The 22,254-nt window shown below is 46.5% G+C and overlaps 1 protein-coding gene across 1 annotated transcript; it reads left to right on the top strand.

Annotated features, from left to right (window-relative positions):
* The first annotated feature begins 1,485 nt into the window (after nt 1-1,485).
* Nucleotides 1,486-12,189, top strand: GPR20 (G protein-coupled receptor 20). Its single transcript, XM_051802075.1, has 2 exons — nt 1,486-1,666; nt 10,854-12,189. Exon 2 carries the CDS (start codon nt 10,874-10,876, stop codon nt 11,933-11,935), a length of 1,062 nt encoding a protein of 353 aa, XP_051658035.1. The 5' UTR covers nt 1,486-1,666; nt 10,854-10,873; the 3' UTR covers nt 11,936-12,189.
* The last annotated feature ends 10,065 nt before the right edge of the window (nt 12,190-22,254 follow it).

Genomic DNA, 22,254 nt, shown 5'->3' with positions numbered 1-22,254 from the left:
TGCCTGAGCTGGAGGTCAGTTGTGGAAGGCTGGATGCCCGGATCAGAGGTCTCATAAAGTCCGTGAGGATGTTCCTGAAACTGGGGGAAGAATCTGCCCCTCAGTGTGAGGAAACTCAAAATAGAAAATCAATAAAATAACCAGACCAAAAAGATCAGCTCCGTCTTCCTGGGAAAGATCCAAGAGTGAAAAACTAATTCCAGAAAATGAGGTCAACCTTCTCTAATAACCATAGCTACTGTTTGTGCTCCAGTGAGACATGCATGTGTGGAGTTTACCTCTCCTCTATTTATGGATTTGGCCTCTTGACCTGGAATTCAATGCCTCTCAGTTGATCCTGTCGTGTTGTGACGGGCCATATCCTGTATGTTTATTGTGTTGGCACCAGCACTGTCTTTATCTAAAGGGGGATGGAAAAGAGCAAGCCAGGGCTGATACTAAAATCCAGCATCCATCCTCTCTGTCTTTCTAAACAACTAAATTTGATGGAACTTCTCTCTTTTTTTTCCTGCCTTTTTTCCCAAAATGGACCTCTAAACCCTCCCGAGGAGAACATCTGTGCAAGCCCCACAAAAAATGTCTTTTTTGGTATCCAATTTAGAGCAGAAAGTGGGACTTCAGGTGGGACTTTGGGGGATTTAGGAGATTTGAGTCCTTAGAGCATCAATCAGCAGAGATATCTTGAAAGCCATTCTGGCCGCATGATTTGAACCCACCTCAATAATTGGATAATTCATTATGCTTGTTCCAATCTAAATCTTTTCCCAGGGAGCCAAAGGTGAAGAGATACTTAAATCCCCCCTCTGAGAGGGACTTAATACCCACAATGAGTCCACCACCAGTAGGGAAGGGCTTTGTGAGGATGGAGGAACATGCTAGGGGGGTCCTCAGTGGAGCCTCGGACTCTCCATTGCTACCCATGCTCAGCCATTTCATCCCAATCCCTGGATAGATCTTATACCCCCTCTCCCAGATGGCTGCAGCCAGCACCACCAAAGTGTGCACAATCATCCTGTGCCAGAGTTTTTATCAGGGCCTGGACAGCTGGGTTGGTTCAAAGCATGTCATAGGCTTTGTGGCATTTGGTTCGGCACCTTCCTGCAACTGCCAGGGATGCCTCTGTCTAATCCCAGTTCACAACAGGAAGATGAAAAGAAGGGTATTTTCCTCATGTCACACGTATTTAGAGTGGCCTTGAGCTGGTGAGTTCTCAGCAAGGAGATTTCATTCCCACAGAGACACAGGAAAATTGACCTGGGGGCAGCAACATCAGTTTTAGTTTACTAGAGATGTTCAGGCATTAGCACCGTGAGTAAAGCTGGAGCCCTCTTTAGCATTTACAGCACTTCATAAATTTCAGAGAGATTTAGGGCAAGGAGCCAGATGTTTGGGGAGAAATTCTGAACACTAAAGACAAGTGGAAATATTTTTTTTTTTTTGGTAGTGTGTATTTTTTCCCATTAGTTGCAAGGCTATATTTAGAAGAGAGAGGGGGAGAGAGAGAGAACACGAGAGAGAGATTAGGCATTTCTTCATATTCCATAGTCACTCCAGTTGTTCTGCTTGTAGGAACAGATGTCTCTTTCCTGGGGTGATAGCATTCAGAACCACAAGGAAACTTTCTTGCCAGCAGCTCCTCTAACATAGAAAGGAGGTTGAGCGAGAGGTAAGTCAGTCTGCCGTGGAGGGATACACTGCAAGGTCATTTGCAGTGAATGCTTTGGGATATTGGTCAGAGAGTAAGGGGGGTATGGGATGGGAGAAGAGACAGTGCGGGGACAGGAGGGATTTGCTGGAGACTGGACTCCAAGCCTGCAGTGGAAAGCATGACTACTGCAGCAGGGAGCCCTGGCAGGGTTGGCAGAGAGAAGGGTCCTGTGCTGAGCAGGTGGATGAGCAGCTCGGGAAGTCTCTGGCTCTGCCTGTGCAGCAGGTGTGGAAGTTCATCAGGAGGTGCCTGACCTGAAGAGCCAGGCCATGACAGCAGCTGTGAGGGGCTGCGAGGGGCTTCTCCCTTCTGAGCTTCTCTGCTCTTGGGTTTTGGGGCAGTGTAGTGATATTTGGTTGTTTTTCAAGAAGATGGGGAGTGATGAGAAGTGTGAAAAGTTACTGGCTTTCCATTATTGAAAAGCGCTGTTCCAGCTCTTGTGAAGAGGGGTGTGATGTCTTGTTTGTACCTGTGTACTCCCAGGCATAATTAACTTTTGGCAAAAAGCATTCAGGAAGGTTTTGGAAGTCGGGAGAAGAGATGCGGTACTGCCTGGAATGGGGTCAGCTGCAAGTGGGGATGTTTTACCTGTTTGGACACAGCAGGGTGCAAACTCAGCTCTAGGAAAGGTGCTGTTTCCCTTCTCTGAACCCACTTGCTGAGTCAGTTGAAAGAGAAGCAGATCCTTTCCAATGTCCTTAACCAAACCTCTTCAGAAATGCTCCCTGTTTTCATAGCAACACACCAACAGCACAGACTTTTTCCAGGTTAACCTGTTTAATCCAAAATTTGCAAAACCATGAAGGTGCTGTGGGGTTTGCACAGCACGGTGTCATATGCGCCTAGCCAAGGAAACCACTGAAACCCATCTCCCAAAGGGTTAAGACCTGGTTGTCTATCCTGGGATGCCTCAAAAACTGTCTGCTCCCTGACTGGGTCTCTCATCTCACTGCATTCCATGGGCCAAGCCCACACATGGCTCTGTGCCTCAGTTTCTCTCTGCAGTCAAGAGAGCAGCACAACCTGGAGAGGGTGCTGGGAGGCAGAGCTGGATTGGTGGCAGGTTGGCCTGCTCCTCATGGTGCACCTGACCCCTCCACATCACCCCTTTATCCCTGCCTGCATCAGTGTCACCCTCATTCCTGGGGTGTGAGCATTGTTCCATCAGTCCTGCATTTCCAGGCCATGCAGGACCCCAGGTATTCCCCAGCAGCAAACGTCTGCTGCTGCTTTTCCTTCCCTGTCCTTTTCAGCTTCTTGCCAAGGCACAGAGCAAACAGGGAGCTGAAGGCAGAAAGGGGGAAAGTGCTCAAAGATTGCAGAATTTGCAATTAAAAATTTCCTTCTCAAAAGCAAGCAGCAATTCATGGGCCAGATGTTGCTCAGTTTAATCTCTCACAATGTTTTTGCACTTGCCTGTGAAGTTCCTGAATGTGCCTATATGGTAATTTCCACTGCAGGGTTCTCCTTGTGCACAGCCACGATAGCTGTTATTCCAAACTGACATTTCTAGCACTTTGTCTCAGGCACCCTTGAATCTCTAGATGGATTACTGTAATCCCAATAAAATCAAACTATTACAACCTCCCAAGAAGACAGGTTCAAATTCATCTCTACTGGCTGGACCCAGAAGAATCCAAATCCATATGTTTTGTTCCAGGTCTAGATTTTAAAACAAATGTTAACCATCTTGGAAAAAATTCCCCCAAAAATACGTGGTTTCCCCTCACATATACAGGTTCACAAGGGACAGAGAGGGATACAGGCAGGAAGTCATGCTCTGTTTTCTCTAAAAGTATCAGAGCTGAAAACACACAGCACTTACTGCAGAGATGTCACTCCATGCTCCCTTGTGACAGATGGCACTTGGTACGAGCCCCGACAGGGTATGAGATATTGGTCCTTTAAATGCTGACAGCATGATTTATACAGCTTTCACCAAAACATTTAGTGTTTCTGTCATTCCAAGGCCAAGATCTGGTAATGCAGAAAAAAGGGACATGAAAAATACAATGGTATTGGTAAGGCAATGTTTCAGGAGGGACTTTTCTACACAGTGGGGTATAAACAGGGAAGAAGAGGCAAAAAGCCTTTTTTAGCACCTTTATTATAGGTGACCAGTACTAGCAAGCCTCAACAAAGATGTGCTGAGGGACCTCTGCGTGCCCATGGCTGCTGGGTGGATATTTGTAGGTCTGGAGAGGCAATGTATGTACAATCCCACTTCTTTGTTTGCTTCCACACATACATCTGAGCTCCTTCTTTCAAAGGCTGATGCATTGATTTTGCAAACAGCCACGGAGGAGGTATAAGCTCATCCACCAGCATGTGAATTTCCTGCTCTGTGAACCTTTGGGAGTTTCATTTCCTATTTTTCATGTATGGTCAGAACAGGGCTGAGGAGAACCACACAGATCTTTCCAAGTTTTAAGCAGATTGTCTCTGGGCCATCCAGGACTGGTGATCCATCACCTGGTTTAAAGCAGCAGAGTGTTGGTATCTGGGCCAAGCCAAGTGGCATCTGTCCCATCTGGGTCACTTTGCTCCGTGAAGAAGAGGAATGCAGTTTGGAGAGTTGTGCTCTCCTCTTCTAATTGGCACTGATCCCTCATGGCCTAGGGCGACCTGTTGAGCTAAATCATTGCTTGGGCACCCACGGGCTATTGCTTGTCCCAGGCTGAGCCAGGAATCTGGGTCCCTTGTTCTCAGAGGATCAGATTTTGGCCTTGAGCTTGTTGGAGAGCATGGAATCAATCCATGTGCACACACAGGATTGAACACAGCATGGTGGGTGGAGCTCAGATCACAACTCAGAGCAATATGCATCACCCACCCAAGCAGGGCCTTGGAGATTAAGGGCCACATATAGGCAAAGTGGGCACCTCAGGCAGGAGTCACACAGCTCAATAGCACAACAGTAACAGCAGAATAACAACCAGCATTGCATCAACCTCCACACATCCTCAGTCAGTGATTGTTTGCATGGCTTGGAGGACAACCCCTGGCTATTTTCTGGGACTGGACATACAAGTTTTCCCTCTGGCCGGGTGGGAAATCTGATACTCATGGCCAGCATTAGAGTTGCAAAAGAGGGGATGTCCCCTCTTTACAAAGGAAATTCACACCTTTCTCCTTCCAAACAAAAGCTGTAATTCAGCAGATGACCATTCAAAACACTGGACAAAGCCAGAGTTGCTGACCATCTTCATGACAGGTGGGCAAAACACACCCAGCAAATAGCTATGATCTGTTCCCAGTCAGGCTGGTTCTGCCATGATTTGGTGCAAATCTGAAGTAATTTCTCTTTAGGAAAACAATGAGAAGCAGGCAATGCTCTCTCTTTTCAGAGAAACCACCCAGCCCCTGCCAAAGCAATTGTGAATTTGCAGGGAATACAACCTAAATGAAAGGATGTCTGGTGGAGAGTGCTAGCAAATGTCTTCCAGGTTCACATTAGAGGAAGCAAGGATCACTCTCAGTGATCAAGGATCACTCTCAGTGCCTGTTTGTGTGGTTGTCAGCTCTGATTTCCTCCGTACTCCTAATGTTTTTCAATCTACGGGCTAATTTCAACCAAAATTTGGCAGAAGGGAAAGATCACCTTAATTTTCAGGAAATTAGGCAGCAAAGAAAGGAGAAAGTCAAACAAGTGTCGGAGCCAAGGGAAGAGCTGGAATGTGAGTGCTCATTAAGGCAGCCAAGTGTCCACATGGGAAAAAGTTATAATAAGCATCTCAAGCAGGGCAGAGCATTCCCCCAGCCCTGCAAGTCACTGCAAGACACGAGGCTGTAAGAAAGCAGGTGCCATTTAATCCGACACTCACAGAACTATGTGTTTTGTGTCTCCAAAGTACCTTTTATGTCCATGGCATTAAAGGGGAAGGAATAATCCAGCTCTGGACTGGGTTTGGGTATTTCCAACTGCAATTCCCTGGCAGTTGGGTGTTTCACACACTCAATCCAGCCATCCTCAGATCTGGAGGTTTCTAAGAAACATTAATGCCCAGGAATCAAGTGAGAGCAGAGATATGATGCCTGCAAATATGGGATTGTACCTGCCCTGAGAATGACCCCATTTCTGCTTCAGGGTGGGATCTTTCTCCCCCAGACATTAGGTCCCCTCTCGGAGCCTGAAGGCTAGCTGTGCACCAACTCTTCCCTTTCAGCAGCTGGATTCATTCCCTTTCTCTCCCTTTCTCTCTTTGTTCCCACTGTCAGCAAACTCACCCTCCCCGGGCTGAGCACGAGGCACACAGAACAAGCTCTACCACATATAGGGCAAGGTCGACATGCACAAAAACACCATATTTGGCCAGTTTGAGCCATAGTTGACTGAGAGCTTGCCAGAAGGAGAATCATACAATTTAAACTGAAAGAGAGTGAGTTTAACCCTTCCTTCATAAATATGATGATAAATCACCCAGGGAACTTTAAACAAGGGGAGGCAGCAAAGCTAAACACATGCTGCTGCCACCTCAGGCAGAGAGTAACACCAGCAAGCAGGACAGGGTGAGGGGGATAGGGGGGATGATAGAGGAGCCAGGTTGACATATCGGACTTTTTGGTTCAGGACAGGGAGATGAGAAAAGCTGAAGCTGTTTATACTAAATAACACTCAGGCTTGTTAATGTCCTTTTCAACTTTCCGATCCCAGTGAGTGGCTCTGGTGTTCTCTGGGTCTGCACACAGAGATCAAATCTTCACACAACAATAAATAACCTTCTTGGACAAAGCTCAGTTGCCTGACCTGCCTTTTCTTCTGTATCCCATTGTCTAAATCACTGAGCCAGATCCAAAAGTCCCATGGGCCAAGGAAGCGAACCCTGTTAACTTCAGCAAGTGGAGGACGAGGCTTGAGGCTGACACCAAGCAAAGAGTTGGGAGAAATGGAATATGGGGTGATCAGGGATCTCCTCCTGAGGCAGATGTAGCACTGAGCTGCCCATGCTAAATGAACAAGTGTGATGCCAAGCAGTGAGTGAGCAAGGGAAGAGGTTGCAGTGACCATCTGCTTCCTATTTGGCCCAAGAGTGATGGAATTGGTTGTGTCATGCAACAATGAGAAAGTAATTCAGAGCAGGGTCCCCTCTCCCAGTGCTGAGCAGGGACCTTTATGAGAACAAGGAAAACCAGGTCAACCTCCAGTCTCTGTCCCTCCCCTTATCCCATGTCTACCCAGATGTCTGGTGTACTTTTAAGGAAATGCTACCCACAGTCTCCCAGACAGAGAGACAAAATCCAGCCTGAGAGGTATAATATAACAGCATAGGCCAACTGGCACGGTCAGACAGCGCTCAGAAGGATGCATGTTTACCCATCTTGGGTTTTGCAGACCGCCAGCTCCAAAAAAACAGGTATTGCATGAAGATCTGGGGTGCTGAGAGCTGAATTAGGCACAAAGAAGGTTGAGCTCCAAGCTCTTTGAGGATTATAGGAAGGGGGTTAGCACAAAAACTATTTACTCTTTAAGTTAAGGTGGTTGTGACAGCTCTGCATGAGCTCATGCCATAGCTACAAGTAATAAATAGTGTGAAACACAGCAAAATAAAGGTTTGCAGAGGCTGCAAAGCTTCATATATGTTTAGCCATGCCCCTCACTGACTTCCACACGCCACCACTCCATGGTGATGGGTAGCAGAACTGACTCACTTTAACACCTGCATGAGTATTTCTGATGGCAGAGATCTGATTGGGGTAATTTTAGGACTTAGAGAGGGGAAGCACTGAAAATCTTTGGAGATGTTTGCTTTTGCTCAAACATGAGGTCAGGCTGCCTTTCTGTGCCTGCTACAAAATGGGGCAATGTACCTTTCTCAAGGGCTTGGAGTCCCACAATGGAAAAATCCTTAGTAGCTGTAAGGGTTTGGTCCGGCTCCATCTCATTAAAAGCACTCAGAGGAATTCTGTTGCTTTGCTAGTCTAGTTCTCCATCCTTTCTGCTTGTGAGCCATGAGATGAGGGCAGTCCCACAAAGAAAGGAAGAGGCCATTCACCCAAACATCCATCAGTAGCTATTAGATTAGAGGAAGATTTTTCCCACCACAGCCCAAGAGGCAGCTTTTCCACAGCTTGTCAGGGAGGAAATCTTCAGGATTAATTAAATTGGCTGGGGCTTCTTTCATGTAGTTGTTTAGATTTTGAGTTCAGATAGGGCAGTGACGGACTGGGAAAAGACACAAGCTCTAATGCAGCTCCTCCTCTGCATATTCAGTTTGGGAAAGAAATGTTACCTGTTGTTTTTTAGCAGGTAAAAAATCTGGAGTTTATTTCACTGCACATGGGGCTCAGTGGAAGAGGTGACCATACAAGCCAGGACATTGCATATGCTGATGATTTTAACTCGTGTGCATGGACAGTATTCATAGTGGATCCCTTTCTATTAGTCTGTAACCTACATCCCTCCGTGGCATTGTGAGGATGATGAACATCTGAATGCACTTGGAGTTGCTGATTTCACAGAGGCAGGACAGGAAAAATAAGATGAATATCAGGTGTTTGTGATAAAGGATCTGAAACTGAAGAAAAATCTCCCAGAGGAGGCAAGCTACTAACGAGATGCAAAATCAGAGCAAAGAGCCAGTGCCACAGAATTACAATGAGAAGACAAATGCATATGCAATTCAAAACAGTCTAATGCATGCTAAGGGACGGGGTGGGTGATTTTGTCTTCTCCCCTTGCTCATCTATCTGTCTGAACACAGATACACAAGATCACACTGCACTCAATGGGCAACAAAGTCCTTATTCCTTGGCTTCCGCAGCGCTCTTCTTGAGAGCATCTGCAAAGAGAAAGCTGGGAGCAGATCCAGGTATCTGCTCATTTCAGTTTGTTTTTGCAATTAAAGAGTGAAACAAACAACTGGAGGAGTTCAGATGGCGAGAATTTTAGGAAATTATTAGAAAACAGGCCAGGGTTTTGCATCTTTCCCATACATCTTTCTCTGGTGCCAGACTTCGCAGATCCACTACCTTCAGCCAGTCTTGGGGTCAGCTTTTCCTGTTTTTCACTGTTGGCACAAAATGTAGAGACAAGACTGTCCCCCAGGAGTCTGTAGGCTCAGTCAGACCCAGACAAAATGCTGTGAACATGTGCCACCGCAGCTCAGTGCGGGGTGAGGTAATCTGGTCACTCCTGAAACACAAGATGTTCCAACATCTGGTTGCTGCTGGGGATGGCCTGATGGCAGAAGTAGACAGAAGTTACCATTGTTCCTATTTGCCCAGTAGTTCTTTGGGACATTACAGGTGGCCTGAGCCCAGGCTTCAGGATTTCAGTCCTACAGTGTACTCTGCCACTGGGTTTCATCTCAGAAGGACTTTATGTTTGAGCACCAGACATTCCAATGGACAATTCAACTCCTTGGACTTGATTGAGTGGCTACCTAAACAAATTGCCATTTGATTAGAAATAGCCTTTCAAGTTCAAGGATATTGAAAACCAGCTTTTTCTTTCACTTCTACAGACTAGGTGAGAGGCAAGAGGAAACTAGAGCAATTCCCAGACTCCAGGCCAACAAACCCAAGCTTCGTCATGATGGCAAAATCACTTCTCCAAGAATTTCCACAGGAAATTTCATACCTGGTCTTCTAAATTCTCAGTCCTAATCTCTGCTTTTGCTCAACAAATGTTCTGCTTCACATTCACCTGGCCTGAATGAACCATACAGAATATCCACCACCGGGCTGTAGCACCCCATGAGGACTCTTGACCTTGAATATTTACTATTGACCAATCACTGATGAGACACATTTGCTGTATCCAGGAAATGCAGAGAGACTTGGGAATCTCTTCTCCTAAATCTCAGTTCCCCAGCTCTCTATCCCAGAGTGCTGGAAGCCTTCTGCTTTTGTCAGGGGGTGTGGAGGAGTTTGAGAGCTGGAGAGTTACAGTTAGCAGGGATCTATCTGTAGTTCATTAGCCCGACAAATAAGCTTCTGGTGGCCAGGCAGGAAAAGGCTTTGGCACTCATCAGGCAGGCTCAGAGCTGCTGTGATGTTTTTCTGGACATAGTTAGAACTGTTCCCTGCGAAACATTTGCTTTTGGCCAGCAGGAACTCTCAGGAGGATCCACTTTTGTCCTAGGTAGCTTTCTCCCCTGCTTTGTCCATGGCCACCAATGGCTTGAAGCACCTCACAGATGAAGGAACACTTTTGGTCCATCCTCCTGATCCCCCTAAGCGGCAAAAATGATCAGTGCAAGAAAAAAGCCAGCTGCCAGAGGATGGGGTGTGCTTGGGGAGCTGGACATCCAGACTTCCCCAGCAATTCAAGTCTTCCACTCTGAGACATACAACCAGGCACCCTGAAGTTCTATGAGCGCTGGGATTTGTGTTTGTAGCTCCTTGTTTCCTAGTACTTCCACACTTGGCTCATTGGTAGCAGAGATTTCAAACCCTCATAAATCAAGTCTTTCAGCATCATTCTCTGCTGATTCAAGCTGATTTTTTTAACCTCAAACCCCTGCCCAGCCACTTTGAAGTATTCCAGACATTTTGCAACCATTTATTTTTATTTAAACCAGCCAAGTCTCTGTATATATTGTGACTCTCTTTTTAAAAAAATCTTTTTAATATACAAATCAGTTTAAAATAGTGTATAAGTCAGGAATGATTTGCAAATTAAACTGTCAAACCCTGGCAGGAGTAGTGGCTGACGCCCTTAGCTTGAAATCTCCCGTCTGCTGTTGCTGTGAGTGCAGATCTCTATAAGATGCCACACAATCTGCTTCTGCTTTCCTGGAAGATTCAGCCAGCCTTTGATTTCGGGAAAGTCTTACAGTCTCTGAAAATGCTGCTGCATGTGACTCTCTAATGGGATCACCTGCCCAGGGGAAGGATATGATATTTTAGGAGACAGATGCTGGGGCTATGGTTGTGCAAAGGTCTTCTGGCCTTAAAACCACTTTTGCACAGGGAAGAGGAAGAGAAACTTGAAGTGAGGATTGTGTGTCTTTTTCAAAACATGCATCTGACACCACTGGAAGACAGTAATTATAAATTTAGATGTTTTCCTTGCAATTATTGGTAATCCCATATTGGCAAATGGGGATCTACTCCTTGGGATGTCCAAACATGTTGGTTGAAATGTTCTTAAGGTGACAAGATTTTGAGCCCTAAGGAATTTTGACTCTTTCTTTTCTTCCAGATCGCTGTCAGTCAGCAACCATGCCGACCTCCTCCACCCAACTGCTGGCCCTTGACTCCATCAACTCCACCCAGCAACCCAACATCAGCATCTACTTGTTCTCCAAGTTCATCCACGAAGACAAAGAACTGTCCACAGAATTTTACAACCTGTGGATTGTCCTGATGGTAGTCAATGCCATCATTTTCCTCGTGGGTGTTGTGCTGAACAGCTTGGCACTGTACGTCTTCTGCTTCCGTACCAAGACAAAAACCACCTCTGTTATTTACACCATAAACTTGATTGTTACTGATCTCTTGGTAGGCTTTTCCTTGCCTGTCCGGATCATCATGTTCTACAGCGCAGGGGACTGCCAGCACTGCTCCTTGATTCACATCTTTGGCTACTTTGTCAACATGTACTGCAGCATCCTCTTCCTGACGTGCATCTGCGTCGACCGATACCTGGCCATCGTACAGGTGGAGGCCTCACGGAAATGGAGGAACCCCACCTGTGCCAAGGGAATCTGCGTCTTCATCTGGATCTTTGCCACAGTGGTGACTTTCTCCATCCTGACCATGGCAATAAAGTTTGCTGAGTGCTGCCTCTCCAAGATTCTGGTCCTGATGGTCTGCGAGTACTTCTTCCCCCTCATCATAATCATCTTCTTCACCACAAGGATTATGTGTGCCCTGTCCAAGCCCAGCCTCATGCACCAGAGCCGGGAGAGGAGGATGAGGGCTGTGCAGCTCCTGATCACCGTCCTCATCATCTTCATGATCTGCTTCACTCCTTTCCACGTGCGGCAGGTCGCAATTTCCATCAACCCAGACATGCCCCATAATGTCAGCATCCTCGTCTACCATGTGACAGTGACCCTGAGTAGCCTCAACAGCTGCATGGACCCCATTGTCTACTGCTTTGTCACCAACAACTTCCAGTCAACCATGAAAAACATCTTCAGGAAAGCTGAGCCAGAGCAAACCAACGTGGACATCCTGGGCATGAACAAGAACTCCAAGGGCTCCAATGCAATCATCGCCTTCTCAAACACAATAGGGAGCCCTGTGAGCTTGCCATCACCAAGTGCTGTCCAGATATAAACAACATCTGGTGGGACATGCTGCAGTAAACCAGTGCCATGATGCTGGAATATTACTAGGATGCACGATACTATTGTCTTTGAACTCTTTGTTTTTTAGGCTGAGGTTCAGACTAACAGTGGTGGAATTTGTTCCTCAAGAACATTGTGGTCTGTTTGGAGAATGGAACCTACAGTGCTGTTAGTACCAATATAAAGAGAGTCTATTAATGACTGTTCCCAACAGGGAAGGTTTCTTTGTATTTTAATACAGACATTTTGCTAGCAACAAATTCTTTACTGTGGTTTTCTTTTCGTGTTTGACATCGTAATGCAGGACTTCTAGGATTACTTAGAAAACAGGATATCTCTGGTTTGTAATGAAAGATTTTTGTGCCTTGGGCATGTGCTTAAGAATAAACAGTTAGAGAGATGTTTCCAGAGCTATCTGCTGCAAAGATTTTAGATGCCAATGGAATTGGAAAGAAAGTATTTTAACCCACATGTCACTAGTAACTACTCATTTGTTCCTGAAAAAGTCTGAACCTTCTCAGGGATGGGGAGATGAAGTCAAGGTGTAAAGTCTCCTCTCACTGTTTCAGCTATAAGAAAAACATATGTGTGAGTGTATATGTTTTCATACACACTACTTGGGCTTGGGTAGAGGTTAAGGATATGTCCCACCTGTATTTGGACACTAAATCTCCTAAACTACTGACAAGCTTACAAAAATCTGTGAAAATTAACATACTTCCCAGCAAACTCTGCTGTTCTGCTCTCTCTCTCTCTCCCTGAAGAACAGCCAAGATGAAACCCAGAACCAGACTATGATGCTGTACTAGTCTGGTTTGGTTTTTCTTCCAGGTATGTTGTAAAATCAAGGCTTGCTGTCCTAATTCCCACTATCAGTCTGTCCAATCAGTCACTTAAATGCTGGTACTTCCAAGCAGAGAAAAAGATCCATCTCAAGTATATAGGCTGAAATTCACTCCTGTACAAAGTCACTAGGATGATCTAAGAGCCATGTTTAAAAGGTGTGTGAAGGTAAGGATGACCCAAAACTCTGTCCACAGTGGTGGGTAAATGTTTTAGATGACATTGTACCAATGAAACAACACAAATACAAAAAAGTTATCCTGGGAAAACAGCAAAACCTGCAGCATGAACATGAATAACAGTTGTTGTTGCTCCAAGTCTCCCCACTCCCATGTCTATGGACACTCCAACTGGAAGACTACTAAGAGTTCATCAAACCTGGCTTTTCCTGGTACTCTCTGGTACCATTCAGAACAGCAGGCATTGGTCCAAGCTAGGGCACCCTAGAATACTCTGCTTCCCTGGAATCTGACCATGGGACACTCATCTCCATTTCACAGGAACACAACACAACCAATGCCTCAAACTGCCTCTTGCAGTGGGGTTTGCAAGAGTTTGCCACTTGCAACACATATATATGTTTCACCCAAACTGTTTCCCCAACCAATCAATATCAGTGGATATTCCAGTTCCTGTTCCAGACAGTGGGGTCCGTGGGGAGTGATTCAGCTCACAGAATCAGAGACCTCCCAGCTGAGTGATGCCTTCAGCTGTAGCTGGTCCATTAACTCAGGCTCTTGATTGCCCTGGGACACAGTAGTTGCCATTGCCAGGACTGTGACCTCCTTCCCCAGCACTTCAGCTGACTCAGTGCCCTTCTGCTGGGATCTCTACTCTTTTGTAGATGTGGTGATGAGGGACATCAACACTGTGGCACAATCCCATGGGAGGTAAGACTGTTGTTCTGGTCATTGTTTCCCATTCTAGACATGGTCATGAACATGGTGAGCTTTCCCAGGACCTAACTGTACTGTTGTTTCCTTATACCTCATCTATTTCCTTAATCCTCTGACATAAGCACCTCACAGCCAACACTTCTGTTAAATGATTCATCAGCACACACAGACCAGGCTCTGCCTTCTCAGCCAGACTGATCGCTTCACATTTCTGACACGATTTTCTGCCAACGCCTCATTTGGAGAAAATAACGTTATGCCTCAGAGGTCTGCACTTCCCTGCAAACCCCCAAAATCTCATGCCCACCAACCCACCACATAGTCTTAGACCTTTCCATGCCTCCTAAGCTGTTTGTAATGAAAAAGTGTGTCACATAAACAGAGCTGTTAACAGCACTACCTTTTGCCAAGGCTACTCAGAGAAACAGGAGGTTGTTGTTCCAACAACCCACAGATTCACACCTCCCATTCTCTTGCTATCAACAGTATTTTTGCCATATACAGCAAAGTCTTAACATCTTATTCAGTGCAGTTGTTCATTTGAGGTCAGTATAAAAATCTCTAAGATGATTTGCTCAGATTTTTTAAGTTCCTAAACAGCATCTCAGTCTAAGCTCTGTCTTTCTGCGGTAAACTTCACCTATGGTAGTCTGAACTCCCTTTACTGCCAGTGTATTATTCAGTCCCCATAATAACCACCCAAGACTGGATAATTCTCCTTATTTTGTAGTGCCTATTGTCTTATCCAGAGCTTTCAGTGGTCCTTTTTCATTTTATACCAGCTCCAAATCAGGGTCCCTTATCAGACACAGTCTCCAAAAATTGGAAAGAGACCAAATCCTTCACTAACTAACCTACTTTTTGTGACTTCTTGTGCTTTCTGTTCAATCTTTACTGCTTACACATCTTGCTTTTCCTCAGGGTGCAGCACTTGCTAAACTCTGTCCTGTTTAAAGTCACCCATTTGTGCTCAGGGCACAAAGCTGAAACTCAGAACTGAAAACTCATCTGCCATCAGAAATACTCCCCCAAAAGGCAGAGTTTTGAATGGGCACCTTCCACCTGCCAGTTCTCTTTGCTGCTGAAGCATCCCTCAGTTCTATGTGTTTCTGGAGACTGGGGCAAAGTCTCTTACCCCTCGACCTGCACCGTCCCTCCACTCAGGGTATCTCCTTGGGTTGCCTCTTAGCGATCTCCAACACGGATTGCAATAGTCCTGTTCCCGCCCCAACCTGCCCTTTCTCCAATGAGCACAGCCACAGATGACACCACAGGGAAGTCTCCAAGGGCAAGGTGAGAGATTCCATGCATCATTAAATACATGCAGAGACTGCTAAGGCAAAGCATACACAAGCCAGCTGTTGCAGGGTAGTCTCTTATGCAGAGTATTTAAAGATTTAGACACTGAATTCCCAACGATTTCAAATTAAATCCGGCACTTAACAACCTTTGAGGATCTGTATCATTCCCCAGAGGCTGAAATAGTAATCAGGATGGATGGGCATTGCATGTCATACTGCCACCACCAAGCCTGTAGTAGACAGAATACAGCATTCCCTAAAGAGCTTAACAGCAATAAAGAGCTCTGTAAAAAGCCACGACCTCTCAGGGAATTACAGCATTCATTCCTCTTTGATGTACTGTGCTTCTCTTGTGCATCTAAAATCCTGTAAAGTGAATTAGAAATATCCTCTTCTACCAGCTGCCCAGAGGGAGGCAAAGAAAGATGGTGAAAAATCTCACAGGTATTTCTTGGGATGGATCATGGCCATTCCTGGGACACAAGGTCTTTGCTGACCATGAGCCTGAGTCACAACACATGGATGTCTGCAGTCTGTTGGCATTCCAGGGGATGGGTATCCAGGAACATCTGAGCTTCTTTCTCTCCCTACTCTGTGTCTCACCTGTGTTGCATCCAGCACAGCCCATGTTGTCTTTGCAAAGCTTTTCCTGTTACAGCCCAGAAACCTGTAGCAAGGTAGAGCTGCAGAATAGCCAGGCCTCAGTCACACTGCCAACATATCAGGGTCCAGCAAGGCTGAAAATCTTCAATTCTGCACCAGTAAAGGAGCTCCTAACTCCACACATGGGGTTATCTGCCAGACCAGCTTCCTCCAGGGCTCTGAGCAAGCCCTGCCCTCCCCCCACAGCCATCTGGTAACTGCCAAGAGGAAACTGCACAGCCACGTGCAAAGGCAATTTCTTCCTTCCTTGTCCCCCTGGGTTTTGCTGTCCCTCAGATGTGTGCATAGCAGTCTCATTAGTCAGGCTAATCAGCATTAATAAGTACTGCTGGCAGGTATGGGCTCCACTTGGGGGAAGGCTGAGAAAAGTAGAATTGCCCCTCTTAGGACCATCAGCACAGGCCACTCTGCCTATTCTGTACCTTCTGTCTTCCAGGTGTAAGGGCAGAAGTGGCTCTGGCGCAGGATTTGGGAGAAGACAGGTCTGATCTCCACAGCTACTCCAGGACAGAGGAAGGTGGGGAAGACATTGGAGAGGAACCAGAGTCAGAAAGTAATAAGGGAGGAAGGGAAAGGAGAGGGTTAAACACCAAGCTGAGCACAGCAGAGGACAGGGCTTATAAGAACAAGGATGAGGAAGCTAGGACAGGGGAAAGTGGCCAGGGAGCACAGGGACTACCCTGTGCAGGGATACCCAGCAAAGGATGACACAGGAAAACAAGTGAGGGCTTGGCTTGCTTTTCCCCTCCTGGGCATCATTAGTCCCAAAACAGGAGCACTGGGAGGATGCCAGTGTTTGGATCAGAGCTGGAAGACTCCCATTTTAGGAAGAAAAAGCCTAAAAGCAGAGCACTTTATCCCCTTCCCATGGTGAGGGCCAGGAGAGGGACGAGAGTGATCCCTCCCATGTTCGTCTGAGCTTTAGGGTCTTGCAGTAGAAGACAGGAAGGTCTCCTGCATGCTGGGAAAGAGGAAGAGGGTCTTCATCCCTCCACCTTTGGGAAGAGGGTGCTGGGGATGCAGGAAGGGGTCTGGTGTGGTGTGGGTGCTCATGGACTAGCAGTAGTACCCATTGTGTATGTTGGCACATACTGAGCAGGATTGTCTTGGGAAGTGCTGGGTGACACTTATAAGAGATGGTGCCACCTGAAATGACACATCACAGCACATGTCCCATGCTCTGCAGGGCACCCCAGGCAGAGCAGATTGGGAGATGACAGCATGTCCCCAAGGACAAGAAATGATTGATCATTTCACTGCAGTATTTCAGTGCTCTGTGGTGAGTACTGTTTGGCTTTTGGGACCTAACAGGGATGCAAGGGGGAATATCCACTGCAATCATAGACCCGTAGAATTAAGTTGGAAAGGACCCATAAGTTCCTCAAGTCCAACCATTAACCGAGCACTGACAAGTCCATGTCATTGGACTCTAGTCCACCAAACCATGTCCCTAAGTGCCACATCTACACATCTTTTAAATATCTCCAGTGACTCACCCACTTCTCATCTTTCTCATTCCCTCTTCAGATGCTGCAAAAAGCACCAAAACTTCCCTGGCAGAGATGTGAGTTTTTCTAAGTGTTTGTAAGCTGCCAGTGCTGGCAGGATATCAAGGTCTTACTTCACGAAACTAAGTTCGTGAATCCTTCTTCAGGATTCTTGACTATAGTGTCAGAGATCAGAATAATTCAGGCATGAAGGCATGGCTCTGAGTTCTAACACAAGTCATTTTGTTTTTCTTTCATGGCTATACATAGAGATAACAGCCCAACTCATGACTGAGGTTCTTCTTTCCAGTGCTGTGCAGCAAGAGCGAGCCTGTCAGATGAAATAAAGCCAAGTTTACATGTAGGAGAATGTTCTTGTTCACCTCACAGCAATCTCAGTGAAAGCTCACAGAGAGGAGCTTCTGCCACTCCAATGAGAAGGTAAGCAGAATCATGGAATCATAAAATATCCCGAGGTGGAAGTGACCCACAGGGATCATCGAGACCAACTCCTGACCCTGCACAGGACACCTCAAGAATCCCACCACGTGTCTGAGAGTGTTGTCCAAATGCTTCTTGAACTGTGGCAGGCTCAGGCTGTGACCACTTCCCTCCAGAGCCTGTTCCAGTGCCCAACTCCCCTCTCAGTGAAAAATCTTTTCGTAATATCCAAGCTAAACCTCTCCTGACACTGCTTCATGCCATTCCCTTGGGTCTTATTACTGCTAACCAGAGAGGAGATCAGTGCCTGCTCCTCCACTTCCCCTCATGAGGAAGCTGTAGACCATGATGAGGTCTTCCCATCACTCTTGATGTTATGTCCTTTTGACTCAGTTTGAGCTGGACACTTAAATCCCTTTACCAGCCTCCTTCCAGTCCTACCACCCACTCAGCCCAGTTCTCTCATGTAACACATCTGACTTGCAGTTGCTGTAAAAGGGCTGAAGGGGACATGAAAAGCTGATCTTCCTCAAACACTCTGCTCTTGAATGCAAGATGAGATGGAGTAGGTGCTGCACAGCATGTAAGTCCTCTTGTAAGAAGGGAGATCTGACCTGCAGCTGCCCACTAAAAGATAAACACAGGCAGAGGTCAGAATGGGCTGCAGTGCTGTGCCTCAGTGAGTAAATGTGGCCCAGAGTTTGGTTCTCATGTGGCTCATGCAGGGAAGTATATCTGAGCACCAGCTGATTCTGTGACAGCCATGTAGAGAAGTACAGTGCTTCATGAATGGGTAGAATTGCCAGAAACTCTTTTATTTTGTCAAAATACCAATCAAGAGCTCTGATCTAAACATATCTCCAACAACCATATCAAATTTGCTCTTCTCAGTGGGAATAGCCAAAGAAGAAGCACTAGTCTGAGCTCCACCCCCAAAAAAACATTCTTGGGGATGCCCTGAAGGCCTTGCAGGAGACCCCTTGGCTTCTCTTTCATCCCTTAGTAGACCTTAATGGGACTTTCCTGACATGACCTTAAAACAAACAAACAAAATGCCCTCTATGTGGCTCAAGTACCTAGGAGCAAAATAGCAGCAAGGGTTTTACTCAGAGCAGTTTTACTTCCATCTGCTCCAAAAGAGGCCTCTAAAATAGGCCTAGAAGTGCTTGTTTGTCTCTACAGATGGAGAAAAGTGCAGATTGCTGCAGGTCAGTTAAAGAGATTCCCCCAAGAGACTTGCCCAGGGGAAGTCCATGCTGGAGTAGGCATGGCATGAAAGCCTTGGACCAGAGCCCATCCTTTGATCCCACAGGCAGCATCTCTCCAGCCAGAGAAGGACCCCTATAAATTAATTCCTGAAGTTCATTAGACAGGAGACTAGACCAAAGCCTAGTATGCAACCACTTGATGTTTTGGGCAGCCTGGAGACTGCCCAAATCATGTCTTCCCAGGGAATGCCTCCCTTGATTGATATTATTTAGAGTTGGAAATGCCGTCCTGCCCGCATCGCTTGGAAAACACGGTGCGCTGGAGACGCCGGTTCTGACGGACTCCTCTGCACAGCTGCCCGTTTGCAGAGCATGTGGTGGGAATCTGTTGATAGGCTCTTGACAGAAGTTATGGCTTGTTTATCTGGTAGCTTTACTTTGTGCCTCCTGCCCAACCCGGAAACCCTTCCTCTCCTAACCTCTTGGCCTGCTGTTATATACAGAGGAATCTATGCGATAATTTTGGTAACCATGATTCATCTTATGACAAACACTGCATAAAGCAAACAGATTTGTACTGTCATAATTAAAGCAAATGATTGGGTGGTTTATCCATACAATCCTAACAGTTCTGCCACTGCTGATGCTGTACCTGGCCTGCAAAGGTTTCAGCAAGGCGCCGTAGGGTGTATTAACCCATCAAATATCAAACCAGGCACGACCCTGCTGCTTCCCAAGGCTGGAAGGACTTGGAAGTCTGTAGGACTTCTTGTTAATTTTACTGCTTGCCTCACAGAGATGAGAAAGCCTCTCCCAGTCATCCCAGCATGAATCCCTTTAAATTTGAGTCCTTTTTTCAGAAAAGCCCACAGTTCTGCTCTAATTTCTCTTTGTGGTTTAGTGAAGATACAGCTCCTTCTTTGTCTTTTCAGTGTTACATTCCAAAGCTATATTTGCTATATTTGCTCTGTTGTCTAACAGATAACTACACACTGAGATGCCAGACGTTTTTTTTCCTCCCAGCAAAGGTATTTGTAAACATCACTCCATTTCTGCATTCCAAAAAAATTAAATTGCTCAGTCTCTTCCTAGGAGGCCTGTTTCCAGGGTCAGACTTTCTGGTGGTTATTTGTTGAGCTTCTTCAGATGTTTCAGCTGCCTTTTCCAGGTCAAGGCATCAGAGAAAGATGGGGATGGGGAAAGGAGGGGTGCTAGTCCATCAGTTGATTTAATGTAGGTTAAGCTCTTTCTGTACACAGGTAGGTTGGGGAGTGATACAAATGGACTGAGGGACACAGCTGCTGCTTAAGGTGCAGGAGCATGGTCCTTCTGTACCCACCACCCAGAGCTAAAGGTCTGCCAACATCAATTGGTATCCTTAATGTTTTTGGCTTCCTTTAAGCCCCTACACTATGTGGCCAGACCTGTTCAGCAAAACCCACGTACTCTGCATTTGGCAGCCATGTGTGTAACCCTTCCAAGCCCACAAGGACTGGAGGAGTGTGCAGGAGGGTGTTCTCTGCACGTTGTCTCTACAGCTGCCATGTTTAATACCAGCAGCAGCTGCTAGTTCAAGGCACGAGGACGTGCCATTTGCAACCTGACTTTCAGGATCAATAGCACAGCTGTTTGTCCTGCAAGCTCCTGGGGAGCAAGAAAAATCAATTAGTTCTGCTAAGAGTTTTTTGGAGGGTTGTTTGTCAGCAATGTTGAACGAGGTAGCAGGAAAATCCGAAGGGAGAGACTCACAGAAGAGGGTAGGACACCTGCACAGAGGCCCAGGTGTGCAGCTAAGGGTGGCAATGTAGAGTGTGTGTTTGCAGTAGCAACTGTATGATGGAAAAACAGGTCAAGGAGCTGGCAGAGGCAGCTGAAGGCAGGGAAGTCCTCTCTTCTGTGGCAGGCAGCAGGAACCTGTTTAATACACCAGCAAATTCCTGCTATGTGATGCAAATAAGACCTCACCCAGGTCCCAATCCAGCACCCACTAGCAGCCAGGGAGGATTTCAGTGGAGTGTTTGGTGTCTGTTCTGGGGCTGTTCCTGGGAGTGCTTCTCACTTGCAGTTCCAGTGGTGTGCTGCAGTTGGGGACTTTGCAAGATCCCCTGCCCAAGGACCCCAGCACCTGGCTGAATACCTGAGGACACAAACACCTAAAAAGCAGGAAAACAAATGCACTATAAATCCAAAAAGGACAAGTTTGTGCAACAATGCTTTGGGTGTGCATGTGACAAGAGAAAGAGACACTTCAACGTGGCTGGGGAGAGGACTCACAGACCCTCACCACGAGGGCACAGACCGTGAAGGGACCCAGGAGATGGTCTGCAGGACACAGGTACAGCAGGGAGGTGTGGGGTGAAAGCAAGAAGGAAACTGAGGCACAATCTCTGCATTCAGCCTCTAGTGAAAGATGTCAGGAGTTTATCTGCACCACACCCATGGGTCTCCTTAAGGGGAGTTTCCCCTTCCCATGAGTCGTGTCTGTGGTGGGAGAGCAGACAGTATTGTAGGCACCAGCAGATGACACGAGCAGATCCAAAACACAAGATAAATTTTTTTTGGGGGGGGGGTAGCCTTTTAATGCAAGTTCAGTGGGGAAGGAGATCCCTTCATTCTATCTCCAGCCACCTCAATTACAAAATTTCTTTCCCATACATGGCAAGGTGCAATGATTTTTTTTTTTTGCCCTGCCATCAGCAAAAATCTTTCACAGATTAAATGTTTTAATGGCTCTCCAGGGGAGCCTCTTTGTCCAGCTTGCAGTACATAAAATCACAGGAAATAGCCTGCCTGAGGGCTTTCCAGCAACTGGAGAGAAGATAAAGCTGCTGGACATAGGCGTAAATATCCCATCGGTTCTTTTCAGTCTCAGACCTCATCCTAAGAAGAGGTTCATCCCTTTTGCCTGCAGTCAGACCAGAGGATGCTCAGCACCAGGCAGGATTGGCATCACATCTCTCCTGGGCATTACACCAGAACAGACACCCCATTTGTCCCTGGTCCTTTCATCTTTCCGTGCTTTCACAGCTCCTCCCAGCTAGAACATACATGATATATATAACATATTGATTAAAATTAATACGTACTGTTAATTTTTCCTGAGCAGGATTTTGACCTAGGTTTCACTTTTTAAAAGTCCTGTGTGGGGAAGGGCACAGGGCCAAGGCAGGCACATGGTGGAATGAAGTGCTCCTGGTGGGCAAGTTGTGGCTGAGTGCTTGAGTGCTTGATTTTATTTTTGAACTTCACTTCCAGTCCACCCAGTCTCTCCAATTCCTCACAAGCTTTGCTCTGCCTTTATACCCGTGTTAGAGTCTCCTGCCCTCTCACCCGTCCTTACACCAATGCACCCGGTGAACTGCAATCCAGCTCTTCCTACACAGAGGTGGGATCCTAAACCTGGGCTACTCCAGCAACCCCAAGGCTGCTCTGCACCAACAAATTTGGTGTCACCAGCCCCGTACAGAGC

This window comes from Manacus candei, unplaced genomic scaffold (assembly GCF_025592945.1).
Source record: "Manacus candei isolate 608988 ecotype Guabito, Panama unplaced genomic scaffold, ASM2559294v1 h1tg000054l, whole genome shotgun sequence".
In the NCBI taxonomy this organism is placed as follows: domain Eukaryota; kingdom Metazoa; phylum Chordata; class Aves; order Passeriformes; family Pipridae; genus Manacus; species Manacus candei.
Note: the sequence above shows the minus strand (reverse complement) of the source record. Positions and strands in the feature narration are given on the sequence as shown.